Here is a 27,928-nt window from a genome sequence, read left to right as displayed (position 1 = left end):
TATGGATTTATTTATTTGAGTTGATTTTTTGTTTGTCTTCCATATCCAATTTTTTATTTTTTATTTTACAAACTAACAAAATACAGAAATGTTTTAAAAATGATGGTAAAATAAGAATATGATAGAAAAAATGGGAGAGAATATTTTCTGTATCATTAAACACACAAACCGTTGCTACAAATTACATACTGAAAAATATGAATGAAGACATTATACAAACGACCAAACACACCTCTCTATGATACATAAATACCCCAAAACTAAAACAACCTCTAAAATCCTCCTCCTACTCACTCTCCTGTTTGTGTCCCTCACCAAAAGTCCAATACCACATATATAATCAATACTAAGAAAAAAAGCAAAGTGAAGAAAATCAAATATATGAATAAAAATGAGAAAACCCCTTTTACAAAACAAATACTCTTCCTCCTCACTACTACTACAAATTCTTTACCCTTTCATCATCTGACTTGAATGAACTTAACCTGTGAAATTCTTCGATAACTCAAAACCCTCATTGATCCATCTCGTTGGTAAATAGCAATCGATAATTGAATGGTTTGGTTGGTTCTGTACACAACATGAGGATCACCTAGAGGCGGCTGTCAGGACTCGGGAGAGGTATGTTATCTCGCACTCGTCACTCTTTCTGTAGGGTTTATATCCAAGCAAGAGAGCCGCGGTCATTTGGATTTTGTGGGCGTCCTCTTGTTGGTGTTGGTGGTCTATTTACGTTTAACTCCTGCAAAATATCAATGCTTAGTTACGCCATTTTCCAGGTGGAAAAAGGAAGGCATTAGTATCTGTTTGAGATAAAAACCTGCATCCATGTATCCTCTATATGTCTTTCTGGTGAAGTTTCAGGTGAGGTTATCGCTGGAGGCAATGGATGGATAAGCTTAGGAACCACCACAAGATCTCTCCCCAACACCAAGATAGCCCCGGCATTGTTTGCGGTACCTGAGAAGGAATAAATATAGATCATTTTTTGTCAGAAACTATCAGATCAGGTCTTATTACCAGCTTAGGAGTGAGTTCTCGGTTCCATAAACATACCACAATAATTTGTTGCCGAAAAGAGCGTTATCAAATGACCTTGGGCAAAACGCTCAAATCCGTCCATCACGCATTCATGCGCACGTACAATCAATTGCAGATCATTGTTGTTGCAAAACTCCATGACACGGTCAGGCTGCAGTTGTCAAATTCTTGGTAAGTAATAGAACAGGCAGAACTACTTATGGAAGCGAAGTAGAATTATATTACTCAATATAATTGTCTAACAACAGCCCATGAATATGTCAAGGGTAAGGGACTAGCAAAATCAGTACTCTTCACACTTAGGAAGCTCAAAATGAGCGGAAAGAAAAGATCACTCAAGCTGATGTAATGGAGTATGAGGTGAGGAGGGGAAGGGAAAGAGAGCAGTAATCAATGCAAAGTGTACGAAATAGAAGAAAAAGACCACTCACCCCAAAAGTAACCAACCCAGGGCCTCTAGCATTGGGCCTTAAACCTTCGACACTGTCATTTTCAGTTGGATCCGACCTAACAGATTACAAGATGACATACTAGTGAGACAAGGATCACGGAAACAACATAGAATGATACAGCATTAGACATGAACTTACCATAATAAATCCATAAGTACAATTGAGCCTGCTTCCATCGTAATTGGACGTTGGATATTTTCTATCTGCTCCACATGATTTATCGACCGACCAATTCCCCCATGCATACAGATGATTTTCTTCTCAATCAGTGCAGCCAGAGGTAGCCAATTGAATAAACGGTTTATTCGATGCCACACCCAGATCCCATCACGTTCACCCTGCAAAGTAGCCATGACATGAGACCCTAAAAGTGGAGCAAGAGATTCACAGAGATGAGACACTACCATTCGCTCAATACACTCTATCCGGAAACCAAAAAGTGCATTAATGTCGGCAGCTTCATGATTTCCACGAATCAGGTGTACGTTATGTTGGTATTCAACCTGCAGTGTCAATTATAGAGCGTTATAGCATTTCTTATTAAGCGTTAATAATACCTGAAAAGAGAGCATTAATATAGTTCTCTTTAAACTACCTTTAAAGCAAGCAGAAGTGTAATTGTCTCTAGGCTGTGTTGACCCCGATCAACATAGTCTCCTAAGAAGAGGTAATCGATGTATCTGAGAACAATTAATACAGTCAGTAATGTCAGACCAACACATAGCATGGCGCAAGAGATTTAGCTGCACACTTACGATATGTCTCCAGCTGTTGATGGTGAACCATATTCATCAAAAAGGCGCATGAGATCCCCAAACTGGCCATGCAAATCACCAAATATCTTAATAGGAGCTTTAAGCTGTAACACAGTAGGTTCGCTTGAGAAGATACGTTCTGCACTGTCGCAAAGATCAGCTATTTCATTGCAATCCAAGAAAAACTGGCGACGAACTGGAGGCTTCCACCCCCGAGGCTTCAAAAGATGAGCTACAACCTAATAAAATTGAGTTGTGAATCATTAGAAGGTATTAATAGTCAACTCGGAACCTCATACCATTGAACAATACAAATGATCTAGTCGGATTACATGTCTGTTTAAAAATAAGTTTCCAAAACTATTAAACCAAGGGGTAATACACCTCCACAGTATCTAAGTACACTTCCTATCTTTATCAGACAAACCAAATGACCAGTGCCACAGCAGACAAATTCTCTACAATAGTTCGAGCACACAATAACAATTTCTTGCAACACTTAACTGATTAACAATTTACCTTTTTCGGAACACTATTGATTGACATCTGACGATCTAATAATTTCCTAGCTGCTGTTGCACTTTCGGGTGTCCCATAACTAACACGGCGTCCCTCATTTTCAAATTGATCAATGGATAACTGTCTAACCATTCCACCTAAGGCTCCACCTGTTTCTGCAGCAACCACCACCTTACAAAGTTCCAAAAATAAATGCAAAACAAAAATCAGAAATTAGAGATGTAAACCACTGGTAAATGAGCTGGAATTACGGTAAATGACAGATTTTTCTTGATAGAGTTAGATTGACTCACAGCTCTATGATGAAGTCGAACCCCTGCAGGAATAACACTATTTGGTACTGCAGAATCAGGCTTAATCAATGATAATGAAGGTTTTCCACTGGGCGTAGCCTCAGCACCACGATCCCTATCTGGAAGTTCAACTTCCCCATTGACCTGTCGTGCCTTCGCAGCAGCTAATGTTGCACTGATAGCCTCGGCTTCCGCAGCAGATGCTTCAACAAGATACTCCACACCCTTGCTTGTTCTCCTACAATGTTGTTTGATAAATATTTTACAACTAAATGCATAGGTGTGCTAACAATACGACACCCCACATATTAAGACACTAACCGAATTCCTGGAACCATTGCATTTTCAGTGCTAATATCAGTATACATATCACCATTTACAGGGGGTGCAACAGGGCTTCCCAGCACCACAGCGTCAGGAGCTGATTCTGGTAGCTCCCCTGTCCTTTCATCAGAAAATCCATATCTTCCAGGTGAACGGCCAGGTGGCGTGTTTGTTGCTGCTGCTGCAGCAGCAGCATGAGAGGCAGCAGATGTTGTTTCCGCTGCAGCAAGATCTTCAGCAACCAATAGGTCATCAAGTAAAACTCCTATAGGATCAAGAGAATATAATTAAGTTTAGCAGCTACAATTTTTAAGAAAATGCACGGTCTGCAAAGGGAAGAGAAAAGAAGCTACGGCACATATATTTGGTGAAGAATGATCTCTATAATGGTTTTACTAACTAATACTGATAATATTAAGTCCCAGACTTTAACAAAAGATCAAACTACCTACTTAAAAAACAAATCCTACACTATCATACACTAACAACTCAATAAATAATATGCCAAATTAGTAGATCACTGGATTCTCAGTACTATATGCCTGGTTCATTTCATGGACAAACGTGTAATGGTAAATTGCCTATAACAGCTATCAAGCTTTTTTCCTTACCTCCACGCAACCCACCATAGATGAATATCAAATCACCCACTGCAGCAGCAGCATGCCTGCATCGCCTAGTCAGCTCAACAGAAGCATCACCACCAGCTGCGTCAGCACTATACCTACCAGTTCTAGGACTAGTAACAACCGATTTTGTATCACACCAAACACCTGCTGCAGTATCCAACACTGAACAAAGAGAAAATAATGAACCAGTCAGAGAAGCTTACATGAATGCATGTACTAGTTATTACGAAAATAATTTTGTAGCTTCCTCATGAGTTATGGATGAGTGAACTTTTTTTTAATATCCCTGTTTGATAGTTTTATATAAATTGCAAATAAATTTTGGCTTCTACAGTCCATTGAGAAGAATGATGCAGCTTAAAGGATGAATATAACTATGCTTTTAGAAAGAAATAATATGCCTCACTAACAATTAATCAATTAAGACAGCCAAAAGTTGTACCAAAAAAAAGTAACATATCCATCATTTTAGAGATTGTATGTATAAGCAAAAAACGTAAGTATTATCTCATTAACAACACAAACATGAGATTGTTTCTCGCCTTTCGCTAACCTGCAACACTGGACGAGTCTTCTACCATGCGTCCACCACCAAGTGCCCCACCAGAGACATGGAGTCTTGCATTTACAAAGACCTAAAATAATCCACCAAATGTTGGTTTTTCTGATGGAACTAGCTAAAAGAAGTAAAAAAAGAAGAAGAATCTCATACTGCAGCATGCTGGTATCTGGCAGAAGGGGAGACACCTGGGGCTATGGCCCATTCCCAACGTCCATCTCTGTGCTTGGCAAGTCCATATGCACTTGCTAGGGGCTATCACGCAGAGGTACACAAAGACATATTAACCATGGCAATCGAACATTAAATATCAAGACAGATAAAGAAGCTCTTAAACTCTAATTGTCACTTTAAGAACATGATAGATATTTTCCTATTTGAACTCGTATTTGAAGTAATTTGCAAAGAAAAGCTATTCCCCTCTCTTCATGAAACAAGTTTGTTCAGTGCAGTGTTAATTTAATGGTAACAAAGAGTAATACAGCATTTGGATTTCCTCCACGTCATAACATGGCAGTAAAAACTCTTTGGCTTACCACACTATTCGCATCTCTTCCACCACAGAGAAGAAGAAGGCCATCAGATCGCGCACTTGCAGTTGCATACCTAGTTATAATATACAAACCCAAGAGATCCAAATCACTTAACTGAAAGCCACAGAATCACATACAAGAAATGAAGCGAAGGAATCACAAATTACATGCATGGTGGTGGACCTTCCCCTTCCGGTTCCAGCTTACGCCATTCATAAGGTTTGGCAGCAGTGTCCAAAGCCCATACATCAGCTAATGGACGTTTCCCTGGTAATATAAGGATATTGAGAAAAAAGAAGCTATTTAAGGAGAATATAAATACATATTTAATGAGGTGGCGAGTGAAACTGCTTACCATCATTTCCACCAATTGCCATGAGATACCTCTGTCCTACCAGTGCCATGACATGTCCATAACGTGGTCCTGGTCCAGGACCCTGAACAACAACCCTAGATAAAGAGGATAATCCAAATCAAGCGACAAGCTAGCATATGAACTTCAGGACCGAGCTAGCGACAAAGAGCAGATTAATATTCAAACCTGTGCCATCGTGGCCGTTGCTGTGTGAGATCAAGAACGTGAAGATCCTCAGCTGATAAACCAGCAGGACCTATTCCCCCCTGCACCACAGAAACAAATCAGTAGCAGGTTCATTTACAACCCTAAATGATAACCTTGAATTGCTAAACTATAATCCATAACAAGAAAATACAAAACAATTTCTCCCCTACCTGAATTACTACCATGGTCCCAACAGCAGTAGCAACATGAGCAGCTCTTGGACTAGGTGGTTCTCCATAAGGTGTAAGCCTATACCATCATTTCATCATATTAATTCAACTTCACACTTAACAACAAATCACTAGATCTCCTACCTTAAACAGCACAATTCATATCTTCTACTCACCTCGACCACTTATTAGAAAGAACATCATAACAATGAACATCAGCGGTTGCACCAGCTAACCCTGCATAGGAAACATTACTCTTATCACATCAGGGCAAGTCTAAAACTGATGCAAAATCATACTCTAACATCAAGGAATGATTTCAGAAACTAAAGCTTATAGCTTTATACGAAACTAAAGCAACGAGAAATCGAAAAACATACGAATGCCAGCACTTCCAGCTGAAGTAGGTGTTCCCGTTCCTCCAGAATTACCCTCAAGAGCAGTAGCACCACCAAACAAGATCAGTCTCGGGCCAATATAAGAAGACGTCCCTTCTTCACCAACAGCAGGAACCGCCGTCAGCGTATGTCCACATCTAGGACCAGGACCATCTTCTTTCTTCTCGATTATAGCATTCACAACCGAATACGTTGGCGCACATCTCGGACCAACCACCGCCGTTACCTGCGGCTGTTGCTGCTGTTGTTGTTGTTGCTGCGAAGGAGGAGGAAGAGAAGGAGTCAAAGACGCCGATTCGGATTCGGATCCGGTTTGTTGCTCAGACGCTTCTTCTTTCTCCTCCATAGGAGATTGATTCTCAGACGTAGCAATAGGATCTTGATCATTCTCTGGTACCATTGAAGAATCCAAATCCATATTTTTCACAACCCTAAATTCGTCAATTTCAATGCTTTTTTAATTAAGAAAGATCGTAACACATCTTCTTAATTAGCAAATTCCAAATTCTCGCTTCTAGAATCTTCACGGTGGAGAAACCCTAGCTAGCTTTTCTCCGGTGAGATCTTCCCGGAAAAAAGTTAATTGGAGTAGAGAGATTCGGAGAATTTGAAAATGAGTTTGTTCTTTCTTCTTCCCAGTTTTTTTTTTTTTGTTGAGGAATAAGGACAGAGAGACACTCAACACCAAACAATCAAAAAACTTGCCCTTTGTTTATTTATCTCTCTCTCTTTAAGCTAAGATAATTACATTTATTAAATCATTTTTATCATTTACTTAATTACTATAAAAACAACAGAAATTATTTGAGGAAATAAAACAATTATCTATTTCGATTTGAGTAACGAAATTGAAGCTATATATAGTCTTGTACTAAGAAATTGTTTCATCATTTATGTAATGCAAACAATACGCATGAAACTGAACTGATTTGGTAATGTGTAGTTAGCTTAAAATATTGTGTTGATTATTTTATATACCTAATGGTGGATTTGTGAGAGACATATGTTGCAAATTGTAGTGTTTTCTAGGAAAATTTAGGGTGATTTATAAAGGGTGATTTATACTATGATAATTGATACGCTTTTTAGAAAACTATTTGTATTTGACACACTTTCTCAGAGTTTGTACCCTTTCAAAATTTTTTTTTTTTTTTTTGACATCGTACCCTTTCAAATGTTTGTATCGTATTTTTATAAATGTTTTAATTTATTAGGCAGTAACATATAGAAATGTATCTTACAGTACAGAATCTAGTAATGTACCTACGAATTTAAGGTCACCAATAAGTGCTATAAGACTTTTACATTGGTTTTGATCATCCAAATTGAGAGTTGAGACTAGATAAAACCACGTAGAGAAGAAAAGTTCGGTCACATGTCCTCGGTTCTTAAATGGCAGTAACTACATTTACTAGAAAGTAAGAATTCAGTCAATTTTAAGTTCATTGATGAATATAACACATGAAACTCCATCATCAAAATATTGCTAATAATATCCATGTTACAATACATAAAAGTGGAATAAACAATATTGCTCATGAATAAATATACAATGAATGGTGAAGAAAAATCGTAATGAAATGAGGATTTCTAATGCATTGAATGTCATCTACAACAGAAACGACATTAGTCAATTCAGATTAACTTCGTACAAACCGCCAATTTCAGTTTTGGAAGCTTTAGAAATAATCTATGAAGAAAAATGACTAATATAATGGAAATAATGAAACTCATTCATCATTGCGTACAATCTGGATGTTACACTTTTTTATATATGAATTTAAATTTCAGAGGGTTTGTAATTAACTACAAAAAGAGCTTAATCAGTAAAGTTTCCCTTTGCCAAATTTTTTTAAAACAATGAAGAACCTAGGAAAATTCTGAGTTAGAAGAGTTGAGCTACTCAAATTTGAGCCAATTGCAAATAAATTGTTGACTTCTTTACTGATATGTTTGTTTGCTCATTAAAAGACGGCGATGACATACTTTAGATGAAGTGACAAAGCTTGAGGAATCTATTGAATTTGTCCAAAGTCCAAAGCTATGAAATAGAGCAAAAAATGAAAATATCAACAATGGTGAGAAAACCTTGCATGTGCATTGATTTAGTACAAGAGTGATGCTGGAGAATATAAAGGTTACAAAATGTTTATTCTTTTTTTTTTTTGTCTAAAACAAAAGTCTGATTCCTAAATTGAAAAAATACAATAAAAGTCTGGGAAATGAAAATTGTAGTTTGAGTTGCTTTGCATATGAATGAGTGATCTTTTTTTTTTTTTTTTTTGTTATTTATGGTATAAAGCCAATGTAACAGGCCAAGATTTTACACATATTTAAAAACAAACAAACCCACAAATAGAAAACAAACAAACCCACAATGAGTGAGTGATCTATAATATCTCAATGGCAATATATTACAACTACCAAACCTGCTTCGAAGGACTCTTCATCAATATATTGACTAGCATCAAGTTGAAACTTTATCGATATCACTAGTATTTGCTCAAACATAATATCTAAACAACAGCTGTTAGAATGTTATCACGATTTCTACAATAAGAAAAATCCACAACTGTATCATATATTCGAGCATTTGTTGATCGGTTTCAGGAAAACTCTCAGAATTGGCGTTCCATCAAGACCGAATCATTGTTTCCTATGTGACTTCTTGTGCTGTTTCGTTTTGGAAGACACAAGTCCATTTGCAAGATCAAACGAGCTAAGATCATCTAGAACTTGATCAAGACCAAGACTAGGAGCTTCTTCACCTTTCTTCTCAGTCTGTGAACCTTCTCTTGTTTCGGCTCCCAAAGTGTCATCCGCTGTCTCGTTTTCATCATCTCGGGTTATCTCTGGAGGCATTGCAAAATGTGGAAGCTTACCTTCAATGTAATCTTTCAGAATCTGCCTAGCTGCTCTAGTCTCATCAGGTAGTCCACTAGAGGCAACATAACCACGAGAGAGGCAGTAAGTTCTTAGAAGCTCTGAGGCAAGAGGTGGGCGGGACTGAGGTTCATAGGATTTGGGTTTAGGTAGAGAGATGTTGTACACATCCTCAATGGCATGTCGAGGAACAAGTTCAGCCACAACCTTAATAGCTTCAAGGTGCTCGGTCATCCGGTCTATTGGAAGAACTCCAGAAGCAACCATTTCATATCTTGAGCTTGAGAATGAAGGGAAGACTAAACCAGGGCAATCGCAGAGCATTAGATCCTCAGAGATTATCAATGTCTGGAAATGCTTTGTTTTCCCGGGGGTAGATGTGACACCAGTTCGCTTCTGACCTACCAATGCGTTGATTGTCGAACTCTTCCCCACATTCGGGTACCCAACAAAGCCAACCACAACTTGTTCGCAGTGTGATTCAGTAGAAGTTGCGGAAACTCCTCTAGATTTCCTCATTTTTACTATCTCTAGAGCCTCAAGTTTTAATCGATCCAAAAGGTCGTCCCTTCCATATACTTTCACAGCTGGGTTATCTGTCTTCTGTGTGGTATCAGGTGCTCTCCACTGTTCTTTCAGGGGTTTACCTTCTAGGGTAGCCGTAGCAGCTTTGGCTGACCAGAAGACAAACAGAATATTGTTGCGGGAGAAGTATTCCGCCCATTTCTCCCTGAATTTACATTACATAGAACCGAACTGGTTAGCAATAAAACAAACAGGTTGGAGGAAAAGAAGCAAGGCAACATGTTTACCTGACATAAGAAGGTAACAGATCTGCCTTGTTGACCAGAAGCATTGTTTTTTTATGCTCATCAATTTCTTGTGCATATGCCTGTTTCAGAACAAATCTCCACGTTAATGTTTGATATGGATCAGGAAGGTTCAATTAAGAGATATCAGCAAGTTGGCAGAGATAGAGTTACCTCAAGATCAGGGCAGCGGTAAAACAGAGGATCTCTAGCATCAACAACCATAACAATCTGAAAGAGAAAAAAATAGCCAATGATATTTTGCAATTAACTAAACCATGCAAAATGAGCTCTAAGAGACGAAAAAAGAAATCCTGGAAAACAGACATACCAAATCACTACGTTCAAGCACTCGCCAAAGTTGTCTCCAGATATCAAGGTTCTTCTCGAATGGTGTCAACACAAGCTTTTCATTTTCCTCGAGGCTGAATGAATACAGCAGAACAAGTAGGCATGCATAAGTATATAGCAATAAGTCCCAACGAAAATTGTACATAACGAAATCAAGCCATACATAGTATCCTGAGTAAGCTAAAATCTGCTTCAAAATGTGAAAATGGATACATTTTTACTAACAAAAGTAGTCAAACCAAAACGCATTCAACTGTTTTGGTACCTTATTCTATAACGAACTTACATCTGCATTTCCAAAGTAATTTAGCTTTATCAAGTACTCCTTTGAGATAAATGCAACAACTTGTAACCTCAAAACCAATTATATTGTAATAACAAACAAATATTGAGAGTAAACCAATGAAAACAACAGTACGTAGCTTATAATATGTAACCATAGAAAAGCATAGTACTAGATCATTGAGAAAACAATCGGACTTTGTAGTTCATTGTCAACACTAGGAACACTTGCAAATGAGTAATCAATCCTCCATGCTACTAACAGCAACAATCCTTCTAGTTTATTGTCAACAATACAAAGAAGAACGAAGTAAAACAGAAACAAACCTCGCAAGTTTCCGTCGCCAAGTGAGAAAAGCTTGTTTTTCATTAGCATCAAGTTTCTCCACATTCATTTTAGGTGTCCAATGAGGTCTACGAGGAACTTGAAGACTACTAGCATGTAAAGCCTCTTCTCTCATCCTTTGCTCTTTCCATTCTTTAGCTGTTATGCCACTCGAACTCGAACCTGTATCCCTATTTACATAACATAATCACAAACCAAAAAATGATTCAATACAAGCAAATCTCCAATTTCACAAGAATGATTGAATCGAGAAGCTCACATATTGATAGGAACAGGAGTTGCGGAATCGTGATGAATCGCGAAAAGACGTTCAGCTTCTTCGGCTTGTTCGATGATGGCATCGATGTCGCTGACTTCGGTCACGGATTCTAGAACCTTCTTGTGTTGATCTTTGTAGGATTTGCCTTTTTCCTTGGTTTCCTGGATCATATGGTTATGGTGCTTCACTAAGGCTCGACCTAGAGATGTTTTCTCGTTCTTCCCCATTTTCTTCTCCGGTGAAACCTTTGAGTTTTCCGATTCAGCAGATATATATCGTGAGGAGACGATTGAGCACTTTTGTGTTCTTCTTGTCGTGATTTTGATTTTGATTTTGATTTCAGCAAAACTCGGAAATGCAGAGAGACTCTCGTGCGAAACAAATAAAATTAGAAAAGTAGTATTAGCCTATTAGATCTTTCAAGCGAAATTTACTATCTCTACTGCTTCCAATCGCATAGATGTAGATAGTTAAGATATTTCAAGTGTTTTTAGATACATTTCCTTAGATTTATAAAATATTAAAAACTTGTTATATAAAATATTTCAAAATTTTTATTAGAAATATATGACTTTAGACAATCTAAAATCTTTTGTCCAAAAAAAAAAAAAAAAAAGACAATCTAAAATCACGTAATAGTAATGTTTTAAATTTTTATCATCTTGTAATTTTGTTTTGGACAAAAAATATGTATGAAGAGATGATAGCAAAATGAATTCGGCACTACAAAATTTGTTTTGTTTTGATATATGTTAAAAGTTTAAATGTATTCACCTGTGAAAAAAATATCTTTCAAATCGAGAGAATGATTAGTTATCTTAACCGGTGTTCCAAAGAAAAAAAAAGATTAGTAATCTTAACCTTTAAAAATGGATATTATGACTATCCATATCAAAAATAATATATAGTTCAAAGATTAAAAAAAGTATGAATAACTCTAGATTATGATGTTAAAAACGATGATATAGTATATTTGGAACACATAATGCCTATAAAAATACTTATACGTGTCTAAAATGATTATTTAGTTCAAAAACAACACCAAAAATTGTGTAAGAGTACAATTGAAAACGTTAACGAAAATTTAAATATACTAAATATAAACATCATTGAAATTATATATTATTGATATACCTTACATATATTTGGGAAAGTTTATAAAATATGTAAAAGAAAAAAAGGGTTTATAACCGGATTATATCTAACCGAATTATGTTAAATATCTAACCGAATTATGTTAAATTTTATAATAGCCTAACTAGAGACTGGAAGCAATGATATCGAGCTTAAAGGAGTGCTATTGATTTATAAATTTATATAGAATTTGAAAATCTTTATTAATTATAAAATTAAAATATATGAATTTTAAAATAATATGTGTTTATCCATGGATTTGAATCCTTCTATTTTCTCTTTCAAATCCATTTAATTTTATTTAAAACATAATTTGGATTCTCAAATCCAAAAACAAATGACTAAACGAATAACAAAGGATTTTAACTAGTATTTATAAATCATTGAATCAATAACACATGATATTAATTAAAATTTTAAAATCAATAATTAAATTACAAATGATTTTTGTTCGGATTTTCAATTCATTATAAATCTATAAACCAATAACCCTTCCTAAACAAAAAGGTAATGAAAATATATTTTTAAAAAAAGCTTATTTTACATTCAAAATCTTGTTTTAAAATCTGTAAGAAAAAAATGAAAGCAACACTATCAATTGTTTCCTACAACACTTTTTAATCGATATTAAAAAAAAAAAAAAGATAGTTAGAGCATTTTCATTGGAAGTATCTCAATGAGATACCCAACAAAAAAAAAATATGAGAGGAAGGAGAAAAAATAGGAGAGAAGGAGAGTTGAGTTTCTCTTCCGAGAAACTTTGAGAAACTATTCTCATCCAATTTGGACAAATGTCATCATACTATTAGTTCAATTATTAAATAATAATTAATATATTTGTTTTAGTTAAAATATTAATATATATTTTTTTTAGAAACTTTTCTTGTTTTTAGATAGAGATGGTCTTAGAAGCCTTCATTTTCAAAGGTTGATTAAAAATAAAATAAAAATTTGGAATATCCACTTGCGATCCTTTCTTGGAAAAAAAAAAAAAAATCATATGATTGTGTCTGGCCAGACAAGCTAGCTATCTCATTTAATTTCCCAAAAAGAAAATATAAAGCACGTTCTTCGTCTCGGATTCAGAGAAACTAATCTTGAAGATGAGTTCAAGATCTGACCTCAAAATCAAACGAGTTTCTTTGATAATCTTCTTGCTAAGTGTTCTTGTTGAGTTTTGCTATGGAGGGTTCACAAGTGAATATGTCAGAGGAAGTGATTTACCAGATGACATGCCACTAGACAGCGATGTTTTTGAAGTTCCTCCTGGTCCTAATTCACCTCAACAGGTTCATGTAACGCAAGGGAACCATGAAGGTAATGGAGTGATCATTTCTTGGGTGACTCCGGTTAAGCCCGGTTCTAAGACTGTTCAATATTGGTGTGAGAATGAGAAATCGAGGAAACAAGCAGAAGCAACAGTTAATACTTACCGGTTCTTTAATTACACGTCTGGTTATATTCACCATTGCCTCATCGATGATTTGGAAGTAAGTCTTATCACTTTAAAGCCGTTTTTTTCTTTGGATTTTTGGTTAATTTTATCCTTATTGTCAGTATTGATAGTTGGGTTTTGGTTTTGTGTTTTAGTCGAATATCCTTAATTTAGAAGTGTTCTTTTACTTTTACTTGTTATATATGGTCGTGTACAGTTTGATACGAAATACTACTACGAAATTGGGAGTGGCAAGTGGTCCAGACGGTTCTGGTTCTTTATCCCGCCTAAATCAGGCCCTGACGTACCTTACACATTTGGATTAATTGGTATGTTAAATGTTGTCTTTAAGTTTCATATCAAACCTTACACATTTGAATAAAACCTCAAACAACTTTCCTATGTGTGACTTTTTGTTACGTTCCAGGGGATCTAGGACAAACTTATGACTCAAATAGTACGTTAAGCCATTATGAGATGAATCCGGGAAAAGGACAAGCGGTTCTGTTTGTAGGAGACTTGTCTTACGCGGATCGCTACCCTAACCACGACAACAATAGATGGGATACTTGGGGAAGGTTCGTTGAGCGAAGTGTTGCTTATCAACCTTGGATATGGACTGCTGGCAACCACGAAATCGACTTCGTTCCTGACATTGTAATATTTAAATTTCTTCCTTTCTTTTATCACTTCTAGGGTAATTACTTAAACTTAACATGAAGAGTCTGTTTTGTAGGGTGAAATAGAACCATTCAAGCCTTTTATGAATCGGTATCATACGCCACATAAGGCATCAGGAAGTATCTCTCCATTGTGGTATTCCATCAAAAGGGCGTCAGCTTATATTATTGTTATGTCATGTTACTCATCTTATGGTAAGGAATTAATTTTGAAGAAACAATAACTATTTAGTAGCTTGTTGATTAGTTTTGCATATTATGATTAGGGATATACACACCTCAATACAAATGGCTGGAAAAGGAGTTACAAGGAGTGAATCGAACAGAGACGCCATGGCTTATAGTCTTAGTGCATAGCCCGTTTTACAGTAGCTATGTGCATCATTACATGGAAGGTGAAACATTGAGAGTCATGTACGAACAATGGTTTGTCAAATACAAGGTTGATGTTGTGTTTGCAGGTCATGTTCATGCCTATGAGAGATCGGTATATTCAATTTACTTGTCCCGAATAATATTGATATTTATCTAAACCTTCCTTGTCCCCCAATTGATCCTAAAATATTGACGCAGGAACGTGTTTCTAATATTGCTTACAACATTGTCAATGGATTGTGTGAGCCAATATCGGATGAGTCAGCTCCTATATACATCACAATCGGGGATGGCGGAAACTCGGAAGGCTTGCTTACCGAGTAAGTTTTACCATATTCTGCAATCAATAATAGAGTGACTAACTTGTAACCGACTCTGTAACTAACTCTGTTATTGATAATACTCTTCACTTTCTTTGAATATGTATGTGACTGGCTTTTGCTATATCTGTAGCATGATGCAGCCACAACCAAAATACTCCGCGTTTCGAGAAGCTAGCTTTGGGCACGGGTTGCTAGAGATTAAAAACAGAACTCATGCTTACTTCAGCTGGAATCGGAACCAAGATGGGAACGCCGTGGCAGCAGATTCTGTGTGGTTGCTTAATCGGTTTTGGCGAGCTCAAAAGAAGACATGGCTTGATGCATTTTAAAGACAAATTGAAGAAGGTTTTATTTTTGCAGCAATTCTAAACGAATAAATCAGTTAGTGACTGTTTTACGAGGGTTGTTATTGAGATTTGATTAAAACCTCCTCTCATACAGAAAAAAGTTTGTTATTACCATAAGTGGTTTTGCACCTATACAAGTTAATATACCATTTCACTAATCTTTTCTTTTCATCATTTCTAATTTTCATCACCTTGCAATCTTTTATCGGTTCAAATTCTGACACAAAGAGACATAGTTACATTTTAAACGAACAGAAAACAAATAAAAATGTATAAAGTATACTACAATGTTCTTCTATTCACATACCCCACATAAAACAATTGAACTTACATACAAAAAAATAAAATAAAAAACAAATAAATTACTATTAATTCTTTCAAAAAACCCAAAATACTCATAAGAAGAAGAATTCATAGGCTTCCTGATGACGTGTCCTTCTGTGAAGGGCTTCTCCAAAAGCCAGCCCCATAGAAACGATCCAACATTTCATTTTCAAGCCTGACGACGTCGTTTAACTCACCACCACTCACATGACATTCCTCAAAAACAATCTCAGCCGTTAGATCTTCTTCATTCAATCTAGCGTGTACGGTACTTTCGCTTCCTTCCGCCGTCGCTGACGCAAGCAAACCATGTCGTTTCCTCGTAAAACGTCGTCGTTTGCTTCGCCTCCAAGCTTTTTTACAAACCGCGGCCGGAACTTTATACACGGCTAAAACCATTAGATTCACCACCGCGCATGGACAACAACACCACACAGCCGCACACTCCGCCGCCGCTCCTCCCGCTACCTCTCCAACTTTTCGTCTCTCTTTGCTTAACGACGTCGTCGAAGGAGGAGAGTTTCTCATCGTTGATTCTTCCGATGAAACTAACAACGGGGATTTTAAAATCACGTGACGAGTCATTGAAATTAAAAAAAAATATCACGTGACCTTGGCAAAAAAAAAACACCTCTGGGATTAACGATTAGTGAAATAACCTTTTTCTCTCAGATATCTCCGAGGAAATAGAATCTAGTGAAAATTGACCCATCGTTGTTGATAAGGTCATTCATCATTTTGATTCTAGGTTATGTTGCTAATCAAATCATAACGATGATGATCCCAGGAAGAGAAAGATTGAGAAGAACTGGTGGATGGTAAAGTAGAAATAGGGGAGGAGGGGATGAATTGGATGAGTTAAAAAATAGCTGTGTAAATTTTCTAGGATTGGTTGTAATTTTCCCGAGAAAATGAGAGAAAATTTTGGAAACGTTTGGTCAGAGAGAATAACTGAATCAGAGAGGTTAAAAATGGAACCGAGAAGATCGGAGAAGATATAACCAGAGATTTGTTTTTCTATGTTCTTAAATTAAACAAACAATAATAAAATGATTGAAAAAATCACTGTCATTTTTTCTTCTTTTGACCCTAAATTAAACAAAACAACAATAATAAAAAGTTTGTTTTCGGCTTTTTCTAACCGATTTTAATTTGTTTTTTTGGTAGAAATTTTCTGATTTTTTTGTTTTTGCAATTATTATATTTTCTCTGATATGACTTGTATTTTAGCATTTGATGCTATTGAGATCGTGGGAGTTTGCAGAAGTAGCGGTTATGGTTTAAGTGCTATCAAACCTTTTGAAAAATTGGTTTTGAATTTGAAAATAAATATGTTTGTGGGAGTTTTATGACTGATAAACCAGTGGATATGAAAGCGGTTAAATAAAACAACGATTAAAATAAATATTCAAAGAGTTACACGTGCTAATGAATGAAATAAAGATGACGATATTGACGTTTGCTTCTTGATTTTTATTAGTTTGGGTGTAAGACATAATTAAAAGAATATAATTACTAATATTGATTAGGATTTTTAAAAACATGCATACAATGATGATGAAAGATATTATATGTATATATACGATTAGATAAATATTGTTTTAATTATAAATAATGTTAATTTTAAAAATATTTTAATTTAACTACTGTTTGTAACCGCAAACGTTTACAGAAAAAAAGAGTTCTTGAAATATAGCGATTTTGAATGATCCAGAGCAGTTTCCACCAGTTTGTATGATAGTTATCAATAATTAACAACCGATAGCACCTAAACACGCTGCATTTGGAGTGGTAAAAAGAACCAATCAACCCCTAAAATCCCTAAAATCACACAATACGTAGGTTATCTTTTAGTAAAAAATAATTGTCAAATTTCCCTTTGGCTGCGATTTGAGAAAGATAGCGATTTGTTTGGTTTGGTCCACACGTGACGTGTGTGATATTGGTATAAAAAGTTGTTTTTGGAGTTCTCTTCTTTTTGTGTTTGTACTAACCGTAAAATTGGTTGCTTATCAAAGCACCTAACTATTTTTTTTCTTTATCACTTTCTATCTGTTTAAATTTTGTGAACTTCCAGCTGGTATGAGCTTATATTAGATTAAAGTATAACAAAACAAAAAAATATATAATTAAATATATGAGTCTTGGTTTGAATGGATCTCAATCTTATATAACGAAAGTATTTGGGTGAGGATTTTTGAATATTGATAAAGTTGTTGTATATCATTTTCACATTAGTGTGACATTAGGATTTTTGACTGGTTATGAACGATGGCGGTCAAGAATGGTTATGACATTAGTGTGATATCTTTGCGAGAATACACCAACTTTTAGTTCATCACTGAGATCTCATACATGACTGGTAGAAATAACAAAAATGCCGTAACCATTTTTTTTGAAGTTTTGACATTAGTGTGATATCTTTACGAGAATACACAGACTCGGCGACTCCTTATCTTATATTTTCTCTCTATCTCTCTGTTCAATCACTTATCAATGATAAGTTATCATCATCATCATCCATCATCAAATCCATTTGTCCTAAGATGATATTTTCTCTTCTTTGACCATCTTTTGGCTTGTGATTTGCTGATTTCCTGAATCCACGGTGGATTCTTGATTTGGGGTTTTACTAAACCGTTTATCCGATTTCAGATCATTCTCACCCTTCGATATGTGTGACTTCACACACAATATTCATATGAACTCCAGTTACGGTGATATAATACAAGGCATGACTTTAGTCTTTAGATAGCTTGCAATGATATATATTAACGTACTAGATGATGCTTTGTGGTATGGACGTAATTAGAATTATTTTAGAAAAAAACAAAGATATTAAATATATTATATTATATTTATTTTATTGATAACATATCTAATATAGTAAAATATGATGAATTTTGTTTGTTTAGTAGTTTTTGACATCTTTGGATTGACAATGTCCCATTCATAACCAATTTCTACTATTATGGAAGATAACACGATTTAGTAAATTCAAATTTTGGTGGAAAAGACAGTTAAATGGACTTAACCGCTTGACTAAAAACATCCATATTTATTTAGTAGCTAAATAACAGATATTTTAAAATTTGAATACATATATTTTGTTCAGACATTATACATTATGTTAGAATTACAATTTCTAATGATATTTTTCAAAAAGCTTGTCTAATTAAAACAAAACCAGTACTTTCGTTTCTTAATAAAGAACAATAATTAACTTCTTAATTTTGGTAACCGATTGACTGAATCTTCTATATGTATTGTGATAAAATGGAGAATGAGCCTGACGACATGAGCTAGTGATAATGTTGCTGCGGAGCGGATTTCCATACTAATACAAGTTCACCTTGTCCAACAAAGACTTCATTTCCCATTCGATCTTCGATATTTGTTATATTAGAATAGATCTTTCATACAAATGAAAGAAAGAGAGATTGAACGTTTCGTTTCTTATATACTTCAAGAGTGAAGCAACCAACTTAACTTAATTATAGAAACCTTTGTTCTGACATTTTACCTCATCCGTTAAAATAAATAAATATGGGCCTGATCGGAAAAAGACCCAATCCTGAAATACACAGACTCTATTTTATCTTGCTCCGTTAGACCAAAATGTTATTAGCTACTACCATTTCATTTTCAGTTCTAGTTATTTTTGGCTGAATTTTAATTTCCCGGTCATTTTTCTTCTACTTTGCCTCCATTTTTTCTCAGCTCGATCTTTCTCTGTGAACAAACCTAATCTGGTAAGTTTTTGTAGAGTCTCTTCTTCTTCCTATTACTTCTTCTACGTTTTCTCTTGGATCTATCAAAGCAAACCCTAGAATTCAACTTCGTAATCACCTCTTTCGTTTCTACTTTGAGTTCAATTAGGAGGTTTGATTGCTATTTGAGTCTAATCAATCGCTTATCTACTTCGCCTGACCTAATAATCTCTGGGATTTCTGTTGATTTTGACAGGTGCGAGTACCTTAGCGAGGTTTCGCTATGTTTATCAAGCAGGTACGAATTCGCGAACTGTTCTTACTCTATTGTTAATTGGAACTGATGTTTATCTGGTAAATGATCTCTATTGAATTTCCTCTGTTGTTTTCGGATTTGATTTTGTGAAGGTTATAATCGAAGGATTTAAGAGTTACAAAGAGCAAGTTGCTACTGAGGAGTTTAGCAACAAAGTTAATTGTGTTGGTAATGTCTCTCTTTGATTCACTTGTTCTGAGTAGTTTCTGGATTGTTAGTCGTTCTAGTGTAAACTTGTTACTGAAACTGATGATCTGGTTTGTTCTTTGATGTAGTTGGGGCAAATGGGTCTGGGAAAAGCAATTTCTTCCATGGTGAGATTTTAGCCTTCGTGATTATCGTCTGTCATTTCTCTTTTTTTTTCAGACGTTTTCGATATTTGATTCTAAGTGAATTCTTTGATTTTGGATGCAGCGATTCGTTTTGTATTGAGTGACATCTACCAAAATCTGCGCAGTGAAGATAGGCATGCATTACTCCATGTATGTCTACAAGTTTGCTACAGGCTTTAGTGTTGTTTCGTTGAGTGCTTTTCATGCTATCCTGAATATTTTCTAACTCTGAGCTTTGTTATTATTGGACAGGAAGGTGCTGGTCATCAAGTCGTGTCCGCGTTCGTGGAGATTGTGTTTGATAATTCTGACAACCGGTTCCCGGTAAGTATTCTATTTCCTAAACTTGTTCTGTCTGAAAATCAGGATGGGATGTTTTCTTTTGTTTGGTGAAATAGATGTTCATGTTAGATACTACTGCATTCGACCAGTAGTTCTGTCAGCTAGATGCTGAAAACTTTGTTACTAAGCTTGGAAATATTAGTTCTGTCATGTTTTAGTCTAGTGTATAGGTTGATATAAGTTAATTTCATGGCTTCATGTCAATCAGTTATATCCTAAAGTTCCCTTCAGGTTCATAAAACCATCATCATTTTCTTAGCTATGTAGGGTGTGTTTTTCGTAAGACAGAAATTTGTAAAGATTAGCCACACCTATGTAAATATGATATTATCAAAACATACTTGGGTGCTATACAAATTGAAATTAAAAGACTAAGGCTGTTAAAAACCTGTTTAGTCCTAAATGCAATGTAGTTCCAAATATGGTATATATCAGTTGTTCTCATGATTTGGGTTTATGCTTCTCCACTAGGTTGATAAGGAAGAAATACGCTTGCGCAGAACAGTTGGCCTGAAGAAGGATGATTATTTCTTGGATGGGAAACACATTACGTGAGTTACTGTATCTTTAATTTTGAACACTCTTTGCCATTGCCCTATTTCGTAGATGGGTGAACATTAATCTGACAAATCTTGCAGAAAAGGTGAAGTTATGAATTTATTGGAGAGTGCTGGATTTTCTCGTGCTAATCCTTACTATGTTGTTCAACAAGGAAAGGTAAGCTCCTGCTAGAGAAAATATAGTTGGATTAATCCTGTATTTCCAAGCACAGAAAAAAGCTACTATGGGCTAACAGATTTCTATATAACGGAATTCTACATTTTAAATCCCTTTTATGTGTGGTTTGTTTGTAGATAGCCTCGTTAACACTAATGAAAGACATAGAACGGTTGGATCTGCTAAAAGAGATAGGTGGTACTCGTGTTTATGAGGAGAGGCGTCGTGAGAGTTTAAGAATTATGCAGGAAACAGGCAAGTTATCAGTGTGCAGTGATAGTAAAACCTCTTTAATTTTCAGATGCATGCATGGCTACCTTAAAAATCTAATACGGCCAAATGACTTGCCTTTCAGGAAATAAACGGAAGCAGATCATCGAAGTTGTCCACTACTTGGATGAAAGACTAAGAGAATTGGACGAAGAGAAAGAAGAACTCAGAAAATATCAACAACTTGACAAACAGAGAAAATCACTGGAATACACCATTTACGACAAAGAGCTTCACGATGCTCGGGAGAAACTGGAACAGGTCAGCCAATTAAATTAGGCACACATGTTTTTAATCTTTTTTTTTCTCTTGTTTGTTCAGTGAAATTGAGGTTTCTTATGAAATATGAAATAAATTTTTAATATTGTTGGTCTTTCTGTTACTGGTGCTAGTTATATTAATGTTTTATTGGGCTCTGCCAAACTCTGTGTTTTATGCACTTCTCTGAGTAAATGTTATTCTATTATTCACTCATTGCTGAGCTTTACCTTTATTACAAATGAGCTTTCTTGTTCACGATATAGGTAGAAGTTGCACGAACTAAGGCATCTGAAGAGTCCACAAAAATGTATGATAGAGTGGAGAAGGCCCAGGACGACTCCAAGTCTTTAGATGAATCCCTGAAAGAACTGACAAAGGAGCTTCAGACGTTATACAAGGAGAAAGAAACTGTTGAAGCTCAACAAACTAAAGCGTTAAAGAAAAAGACAAAGCTGGAGCTTGATGTGAAAGACTTTCAGGATCGAATTACTGGAAATATTCAGTCTAAGGTACTACCAACTTGGTGGCGACACATGTGGTCACAAGCTGATACTTACTCACATTTGCTTAAAAACTTTGAAGTATACATCAGGACGAATTTAAACGTCGCATATCCGCTAATGAATGTCTAATTGATATTCCATGTATATTTGGATAATGTGCACTTATGAAGTCATATGTTTTTTTTCAGAATGATGCACTTGAGCAACTTAATACAGTGGAAAGAGAAATGCAGGATTCTTTGAGGGAACTGGAGGCGATTAAGCCTTTGTATGAAAGTCAAGTTGACAAGGAAAACCAGACATCAAAAAGGTAAGCATATATATAATGTCATTGTAACACGGAAATAGCTTTGTTCATGTTTACAATGAATGGGTTGTATGTTGCTATAGGCCTCCTGTTTGAGGGAAGTAATAGTATTAATATCCTAGAAAGACTACAACGATGATTTTGGGTAAAAGCTTAAATGTTGAATTAAAATGTGAAGTTCTACTGTTTGGAGTGATGCATATTGGAATTTTGTTTCTGGTTTTCTGTTAGAGTCATCTTACGTTGATAATCTTGTTTATGGTTTCTTCTTACAGAATCAATGAGCTGGAAAAAACACTTAGCATTCTTTATCAGAAACAGGGACGTGCAACTCAATTTTCAAATAAGGCTGCCCGAGATAAATGGCTCAGGAAAGAGATTGAAGATCTTAAGCGTGTTCTAGACTCAAATACTGTTCAAGTGAGTTTGCATAAATATGGAAGATGCATCGTAGCATAATTAGATCACATGATCGCACAATGTTTAAAAGTTGAGGGTGTAAAATGTATTTCCTTGATATTTAGATCTCTCTATAGTTTCATCTTTTGTCAGTAAATATATGGAATCAGTTTCATGTGATTGGTGAGCTAATACATTCATTCTACTATAGGAGCAAAAACTTCAGGATGAAATTCTTCGCCTCAATACTGACTTGACAGAGCGTGATGAGCACATCAAGAAACATGAAGTTGAAATTGGTGAACTGGAATCTCGTATTTCCAAGTCCCATGAACTATTCAATACTAAAAAGAGGGAGAGAGATGAAGAACAAAGAAAAAGAAAGTAAGAATTGCTGTCATTTCAAAAATTGTTAAGTATAGTAGACAATTTTTTTGATGTAACAGGATAAATGTTACCTCAGGGAAAAATGGGGAGAAGAAAGTCAACTTTCTTCTGAGATTGACAAGTTGAAAACAGAACTTGAACGGGCAAAGAAAAACCTTGATCATGCAACTCCAGGAGTAAGTGATTGGCCTTGGTATCCCTTTTCTTGTTGAAGCCATTAATATGGAGGAAGAATGTTAATTTATTAAGAGAAGTTGATGCCTAAGATACATCCAAGTCCTTTTAGCGTAGTTATAAGTTGACAAGCAATGTGCTGGTTTTATATCTCTACTGGATTGATGTAACTTGACGTCCATTTTCAGTTTTTCGTTTCTGGTGACTCAACCCATTCATTGTCTCAGGATGTAAGGAGAGGGCTGAACTCTATTCGACGGATTTGTGCAGACTATAGAATCAATGGAGTTTTTGGTCCACTTGTTGAGTTGGTTGATTGCGATGAAAAGTTTTTCACTGCAGTTGAAGTCACTGCTGGAAACAGGTATGCAGGAAACCTACTGAGTTTACCTCACACCTACAATTACTGTGAATCTACTTTTTATCTTATGATCTACTCTTGTCATCTCTTGTTCTACGACCAGCCTGTTTAACGTGGTAGTTGAGAATGATGATATTTCAACCAAGATAATTAGACACCTGAATTCTCTCAAGGGTGGACGTGTGACCTTCCTACCTCTGAATCGGATAAAGGCGCCTCGCGTCAACTATCCAAAAGATTCTGATGCAATACCTCTGCTCAAAAAGTTAAAGTTCGATTCAAAGTTTGAACCAGCATTGGGTCAGGTGTTCCTTTTGTTCCCTGTCCACCACTTTTATGCCCATCAATTTATTGTCACTTTCTGAGCTTTTTATGTGTCTTTCTATTCTCATGTATGACACTTTATATTGTAATGTGTCTTGATGTAGGTTTTTGGTAGAACAGTAGTATGCCGTGATCTGAATGTGGCAACAAGAGTTGCTAAGAATGATGACCTCGATTGTATAACTATGGAAGGTTGGAACTGTTATTGCATTTGTATTCACTTTAAATTCCATTTCAACATGTATTTGGTACGTGAAGGCTCTGTTGTACTATGACAGGTGACCAGGTGAGCAGAAAGGGTGGTATGACCGGTGGATTCTATGACCACAGGCGGTCAAAATTGAGATTCATGAATATAATAATGCAAAATACAAAGTCTATAAATGAGAAGGAGAAGGAACTGGAGGATGTTAGAAGGCAGCTGCAAGATATCCTTTCCATAACTGACTTTTGTTTACTTGTTATTGCATTTTGGTTTTCTGATAAACTACATCGTATTGTTCATTGATGTGTGTTGATTGTAGCGTTTCCTTAACATGTCTCACTGATAGATCAGCAGATTACACAGCTTGTTACTGAGCAGCAGAGACTTGAAGCAGACTGGACGCTCTGCAAATTACAGGTGGAGCAACTTAAGCAAGAGATAGCTAACGCTAATAAGCAGAAACATGCTATACATAAAGCCATTGAATATAAGGTGCCTTTTTTCTTACAATTCAATTTTTTTGGAGTGGCCTTTAGTGTTAATTATATCGTTCCCCCATGTTGTAAATACTAAATTGTTTCATCTGTTTGCAGGAGAAATTACTAGGTGATATTAGAACACGAATTGACCAGGTTAGATCCAGCATGTCTATGAAAGAAGCTGAAATGGGAACGGAACTTGTGGATCACCTAACTCCAGAAGAAAGGGAGCAATTGTCGAAATTAAACCCAGAAATCAAGGATCTTAAGGAAAAAAAATTTGCATACCAGGCCGATCGCATTGAGGTTCGCAGTAATGAAAAAGAAAAGTTTATATGTTTGAATTAATTTCTGATTTGTTTGCATTTCTTTCGATTGAAGAAGTCTCATTTATGTGCTTTTATTTTTTTTGATTATGTCTGATTCATGTGCTTTCTTTTGTTTTTAAAGTCTGATTTGTGCTTTTCATTAACCTCAGAGGGAGACAAGAAAAGCAGAGTTGGAGGCTAATATTGCTACCAACTTAAAGAGGAGAATAACTGAGTTACAGGCTACTATAGCTTCCATCGACGATGATAGTTTGCCTAGTTCAGCTGGCACAAAAGAACAGGAACTTGATGATGCAAAATTGTCGGTCAATGAGGCTGCAAAAGAGCTCAAAAGTGGGTCCCAAACATTCTGAACTACTTTGCTTGGCATTGCTTGATCTTGGTCTTTTACTATTTACTATCCAGACGAGTACACTCAATGCCATTTTGTGTGTTTTAGGTGTCTGTGACAGCATTGATGAGAAGACAAAGCAAATCAAGAAAATTAAAGATGAGAAAGCAAAGTTAAAGGTAGTATAATATATCATAAAGTAAGAGACCTGCGTTTTTCTCTATCTAACAAAAGTTTCTTGTTCTCTCAGACATTGGAAGATGATTGTAAAGGGACACTACAAGATTTAGATAAAAAGTTGGAGGAACTGTTTAGCCTTCGCAACACGCTCCTTGCTAAGCAAGATGAGTATACTAAGAAGATTAGGGGATTGGGTCCATTGTCATCTGACGCTTTTGACACGTATGTTTGCTTCTTCTCTTTCTTATTGGTTATGCATCCAGAAAGTTCAGCACTCAGTCTAGTTAGAACTTTTATAGTTATACTGTCCCAATTTTCATTTATCTTGTCCAGTTAGTTCTTAGTCATCATTGGTGGACAATTGTTGTATCATGAGAGTTTTATCCTAGGAGTTCTATAATATATACAAGCTATTGAACATTATAGGTATAAACGAAAAAATATCAAGGAGCTGCAGAAGATGCTACACCGGTGCAGTGAACAGCTGCAACAATTCAGCCATGTCAACAAGAAAGCGCTGGATCAATATGTGAATTTCACAGAACAGCGAGAAGAACTTCAAAATCGGCAAGCAGAGCTTGATGCAGGAGATGAGGTAAATAATAGGAGGTTTCATACACTTTGCCAAATTCTATGTAGAAAGTAGAGCTTGACTGACTCATGATCGTTTCCGCAGAAAATTAAAGAGCTGATAACAGTTCTGGATCAGCGGAAAGACGAATCTATAGAACGTACTTTCAAAGGGGTTGCACATCACTTCAGGGATGTATTCTCTGAGCTTGTGCAAGATGGATATGGTAACCTTATCATTATGAAGAAAAAGGCATGTTTCTGCATCCTTTTCCTCAATGAAACTTTTTCCTCTTTTAACATTTGTTTACTTTAAGTCATCGTGAGTTTTTTCATTATCAAATGGTTAACTAAATTTGAGAGTACTATTGAATGAGATCAATTGTGTTCTAATAAACCACGAGTAGATGTTTTCTAGTGAGCCTTGAGTGTAGAAGTATATCCTTGGTATAACTATTTGTTGGTCATCTTACTTGGTATTTCACTGTTGTCTGATGCGTTTCGTTTTCTCTTTGACTTTCGCATAAACCTTTCCTTTGACTCCACCAAGGATTACTTAAGACCACCAATATCTGCACTGTTGTCTTTCTGGATGATTCTTGCCTCTGTGTAAAACTTGTGTGATCTCTTTACTAATCAGTTGGGTGGACATAAAACATTTTGGTTTCACATATTCAGGATCTTGATAATGATGATGAAGATGATGATGATGATGATGGAGGTCGTGAAGCTGTTACAGAGGGAAGGGTTGAGAAATACATTGGTGTAAAAGTGAAGGTAGGAAGAAAAGACTTGTGGACACTACATATAAAGAAACCATGTATATCATTATCCTTTGTCTAGCTTTCAGGCTGATAATAGTTGGTACTTGTTTTGTAGGTCTCGTTCACTGGTCAAGGGGAAACACAATTAATGAAACAATTGTCTGGAGGCCAAAAGACTGTTGTTGCACTCGCGTTAATCTTTGCAATCCAGCGATGTGATCCTGCACCATTCTATCTTTTTGATGAGATTGATGCAGCACTTGATCCACAGTACCGAACCGCTGTGGGAAACTTGATTCGTCGTCTTGCTGATGATTATGGCACGCAGTTCATCACCACAACTTTCCGTCCCGAGCTTGTGAGAGTCGCGGATAAGATATATGGAGTATTTCATAAGAACAGAGTGAGTATTGTGAATGTTATCTCAAAGGATCAGGCGTTGGACTTCATTGAGAAAGATCAGTCCCACGATACCTGATCAGTCAAGTGGTTTGGGTAAACTCTTCTCAGTACTCTCTTTCGAGAGCTTGCTTAAAACTTTTTCAGGGTTTGATTCTAGGAATATATATTAGTCTAATGTGCAGTTCAGGTTGTATAATTTATCTAAGTATACTTTGAAATAACGGTTTTATTGTCTCAACTCAGCTATATTAATCTATGGTACATTTCGAGACTTTTATGCATTTATGGAAACTAATTGGTTTCTTACTTTTTATAACCAAAATAGGGAACATAAATAAACAAAATTAATCCAAGTTTTCAAACAGGAATTGATTTTTTTTTTATTGTACTTGTAATATTGTTTTTGTACCATACCTGTGAAGTAAACCTTTTCAAATCGAAGCAAGAAACTTTTTGGTTGTGGTTCTAAATATATATCATCA

At 35.8% G+C, this 27,928-nt stretch overlaps 5 protein-coding genes across 9 annotated transcripts; 2 read left to right on the top strand and 3 right to left on the bottom strand.

The window, feature by feature from the left end:
• Nucleotides 1–37: 37 nt before the first annotated feature.
• On the bottom strand, nt 38–7,064 carry BSL3 (BRI1 suppressor 1 (BSU1)-like 3). Of its 2 annotated transcripts, none has more exons than NM_128279.4 (21): nt 6,218–6,922; nt 6,014–6,074; nt 5,838–5,916; nt 5,647–5,726; nt 5,461–5,555; nt 5,273–5,372; nt 5,109–5,178; nt 4,726–4,827; nt 4,567–4,648; nt 3,996–4,175; nt 3,382–3,649; nt 3,061–3,298; nt 2,768–2,938; nt 2,249–2,487; nt 2,089–2,173; nt 1,898–1,996; nt 1,632–1,831; nt 1,473–1,548; nt 1,057–1,192; nt 821–960; nt 38–742 (listed from the first exon to the last, which is right to left on the bottom strand). In NM_128279.4, the coding sequence occupies exons 1-21, from the start codon at nt 6,651–6,653 to the stop codon at nt 659–661; spliced, it is 3,021 nt and encodes a 1,006-aa protein (NP_180289.3). In that variant the 5' UTR covers nt 6,654–6,922; the 3' UTR covers nt 38–658. The 2 variants fall into 2 exon arrangements, with proteins under 2 accessions (NP_180289.3, NP_001189614.1); NM_001202685.1 differs by having other exon boundaries at nt 46–742; nt 3,996–4,160; nt 6,218–7,064.
• A 1,486-nt stretch (nt 7,065–8,550) lies between these two features.
• Nucleotides 8,551–11,684, bottom strand: AT2G27200 (P-loop containing nucleoside triphosphate hydrolases superfamily protein). The gene is made up of 6 exons (NM_128278.3): nt 11,166–11,684; nt 10,888–11,076; nt 10,259–10,352; nt 10,102–10,158; nt 9,931–10,010; nt 8,551–9,848 (listed from the first exon to the last, which is right to left on the bottom strand). The coding sequence occupies exons 1-6, from the start codon at nt 11,390–11,392 to the stop codon at nt 8,882–8,884; spliced, it is 1,614 nt and encodes a 537-aa protein (NP_180288.1). The 5' UTR covers nt 11,393–11,684; the 3' UTR covers nt 8,551–8,881.
• A 1,538-nt stretch (nt 11,685–13,222) lies between these two features.
• On the top strand, nt 13,223–15,619 carry PAP12 (purple acid phosphatase 12). The gene is made up of 7 exons (NM_128277.5): nt 13,223–13,789; nt 13,952–14,063; nt 14,162–14,391; nt 14,471–14,609; nt 14,681–14,901; nt 14,988–15,109; nt 15,243–15,619. The coding sequence occupies exons 1-7, from the start codon at nt 13,403–13,405 to the stop codon at nt 15,439–15,441; spliced, it is 1,410 nt and encodes a 469-aa protein (NP_180287.2). The 5' UTR covers nt 13,223–13,402; the 3' UTR covers nt 15,442–15,619.
• A 47-nt stretch (nt 15,620–15,666) lies between these two features.
• Nucleotides 15,667–16,765, bottom strand: AT2G27180 (uncharacterized protein). The gene has a single exon (NM_128276.3). The coding sequence runs from the start codon at nt 16,366–16,368 to the stop codon at nt 15,871–15,873; it is 498 nt and encodes a 165-aa protein (NP_565639.1). The 5' UTR covers nt 16,369–16,765; the 3' UTR covers nt 15,667–15,870.
• A 2,579-nt stretch (nt 16,766–19,344) lies between these two features.
• TTN7 (Structural maintenance of chromosomes (SMC) family protein) lies at nt 19,345–27,768 on the top strand. Of its 4 annotated transcripts, none has more exons than NM_128275.5 (28): nt 19,345–19,535; nt 19,750–19,791; nt 19,902–19,977; nt 20,085–20,123; nt 20,224–20,291; nt 20,394–20,465; nt 20,955–21,034; nt 21,122–21,200; nt 21,338–21,455; nt 21,556–21,731; nt 21,995–22,240; nt 22,423–22,544; nt 22,817–22,961; nt 23,152–23,324; nt 23,404–23,503; nt 23,729–23,865; nt 23,966–24,167; nt 24,291–24,378; nt 24,465–24,614; nt 24,732–24,883; nt 24,985–25,176; nt 25,349–25,532; nt 25,639–25,709; nt 25,781–25,932; nt 26,137–26,305; nt 26,387–26,533; nt 26,959–27,057; nt 27,160–27,768. In NM_128275.5, exons 2-28 carry the CDS (start codon nt 19,777–19,779, stop codon nt 27,520–27,522), a joined length of 3,615 nt encoding a protein of 1,204 aa, NP_180285.4. In that variant the 5' UTR covers nt 19,345–19,535; nt 19,750–19,776; the 3' UTR covers nt 27,523–27,768. The 4 variants fall into 4 exon arrangements, with proteins under 4 accessions (NP_180285.4, NP_001324367.1, NP_001077968.1 ...); NM_001084499.2 differs by having other exon boundaries at nt 19,515–19,665; nt 27,160–27,719; NM_001336108.1 differs by having other exon boundaries at nt 19,360–19,535; nt 26,387–27,057; nt 27,160–27,719.
• The last annotated feature ends 160 nt before the right edge of the window (nt 27,769–27,928 follow it).

This window comes from Arabidopsis thaliana, chromosome 2 (genome assembly GCF_000001735.4).
Source record: "Arabidopsis thaliana chromosome 2, partial sequence".
Lineage (NCBI taxonomy): Eukaryota > Viridiplantae > Streptophyta > Magnoliopsida > Brassicales > Brassicaceae > Arabidopsis > Arabidopsis thaliana.
This window is presented reverse-complemented; position numbering and strand designations above follow the sequence as displayed.

Coding starts and splice junctions, on each gene's coding strand:
- BSL3 (NM_128279.4), bottom strand. CDS start 6,653: ATGGATTTGGATTCTTCAATGGTACCAGAGAATGATCAAGATCCTATT. Junction 1,549..1,631: donor GTACTTATGGATTTATTATG/GTAAGTTCATGT, acceptor GTAATCTGTTAG/GTCGGATCCAACTGAAAATG. Junction 1,193..1,472: donor CTGGGTTGGTTACTTTTGGG/GTGAGTGGTCTT, acceptor TGACAACTGCAG/CCTGACCGTGTCATGGAGTT.
- AT2G27200 (NM_128278.3), bottom strand. CDS start 11,392: ATGGGGAAGAACGAGAAAACATCTCTAGGTCGAGCCTTAGTGAAGCAC. Junction 10,159..10,258: donor TGCTTGAACGTAGTGATTTG/GTATGTCTGTTT, acceptor TTTCTCTTTCAG/ATTGTTATGGTTGTTGATGC. Junction 9,849..9,930: donor CTGTTACCTTCTTATGTCAG/GTAAACATGTTG, acceptor ATGTAAATTCAG/GGAGAAATGGGCGGAATACT.
- PAP12 (NM_128277.5), top strand. CDS start 13,403: ATGAGTTCAAGATCTGACCTCAAAATCAAACGAGTTTCTTTGATAATC. Junction 13,790..13,951: donor GCCTCATCGATGATTTGGAA/GTAAGTCTTATC, acceptor GGTCGTGTACAG/TTTGATACGAAATACTACTA. Junction 14,064..14,161: donor TTACACATTTGGATTAATTG/GTATGTTAAATG, acceptor GTTACGTTCCAG/GGGATCTAGGACAAACTTAT.
- AT2G27180 (NM_128276.3), bottom strand. CDS start 16,368: ATGACTCGTCACGTGATTTTAAAATCCCCGTTGTTAGTTTCATCGGAA.
- TTN7 (NM_128275.5), top strand. Junction 22,241..22,422: donor CTGGAAATATTCAGTCTAAG/GTACTACCAACT, acceptor GTTTTTTTTCAG/AATGATGCACTTGAGCAACT. Junction 24,615..24,731: donor TGTTAGAAGGCAGCTGCAAG/ATATCCTTTCCA, acceptor AACATGTCTCAC/TGATAGATCAGCAGATTACA.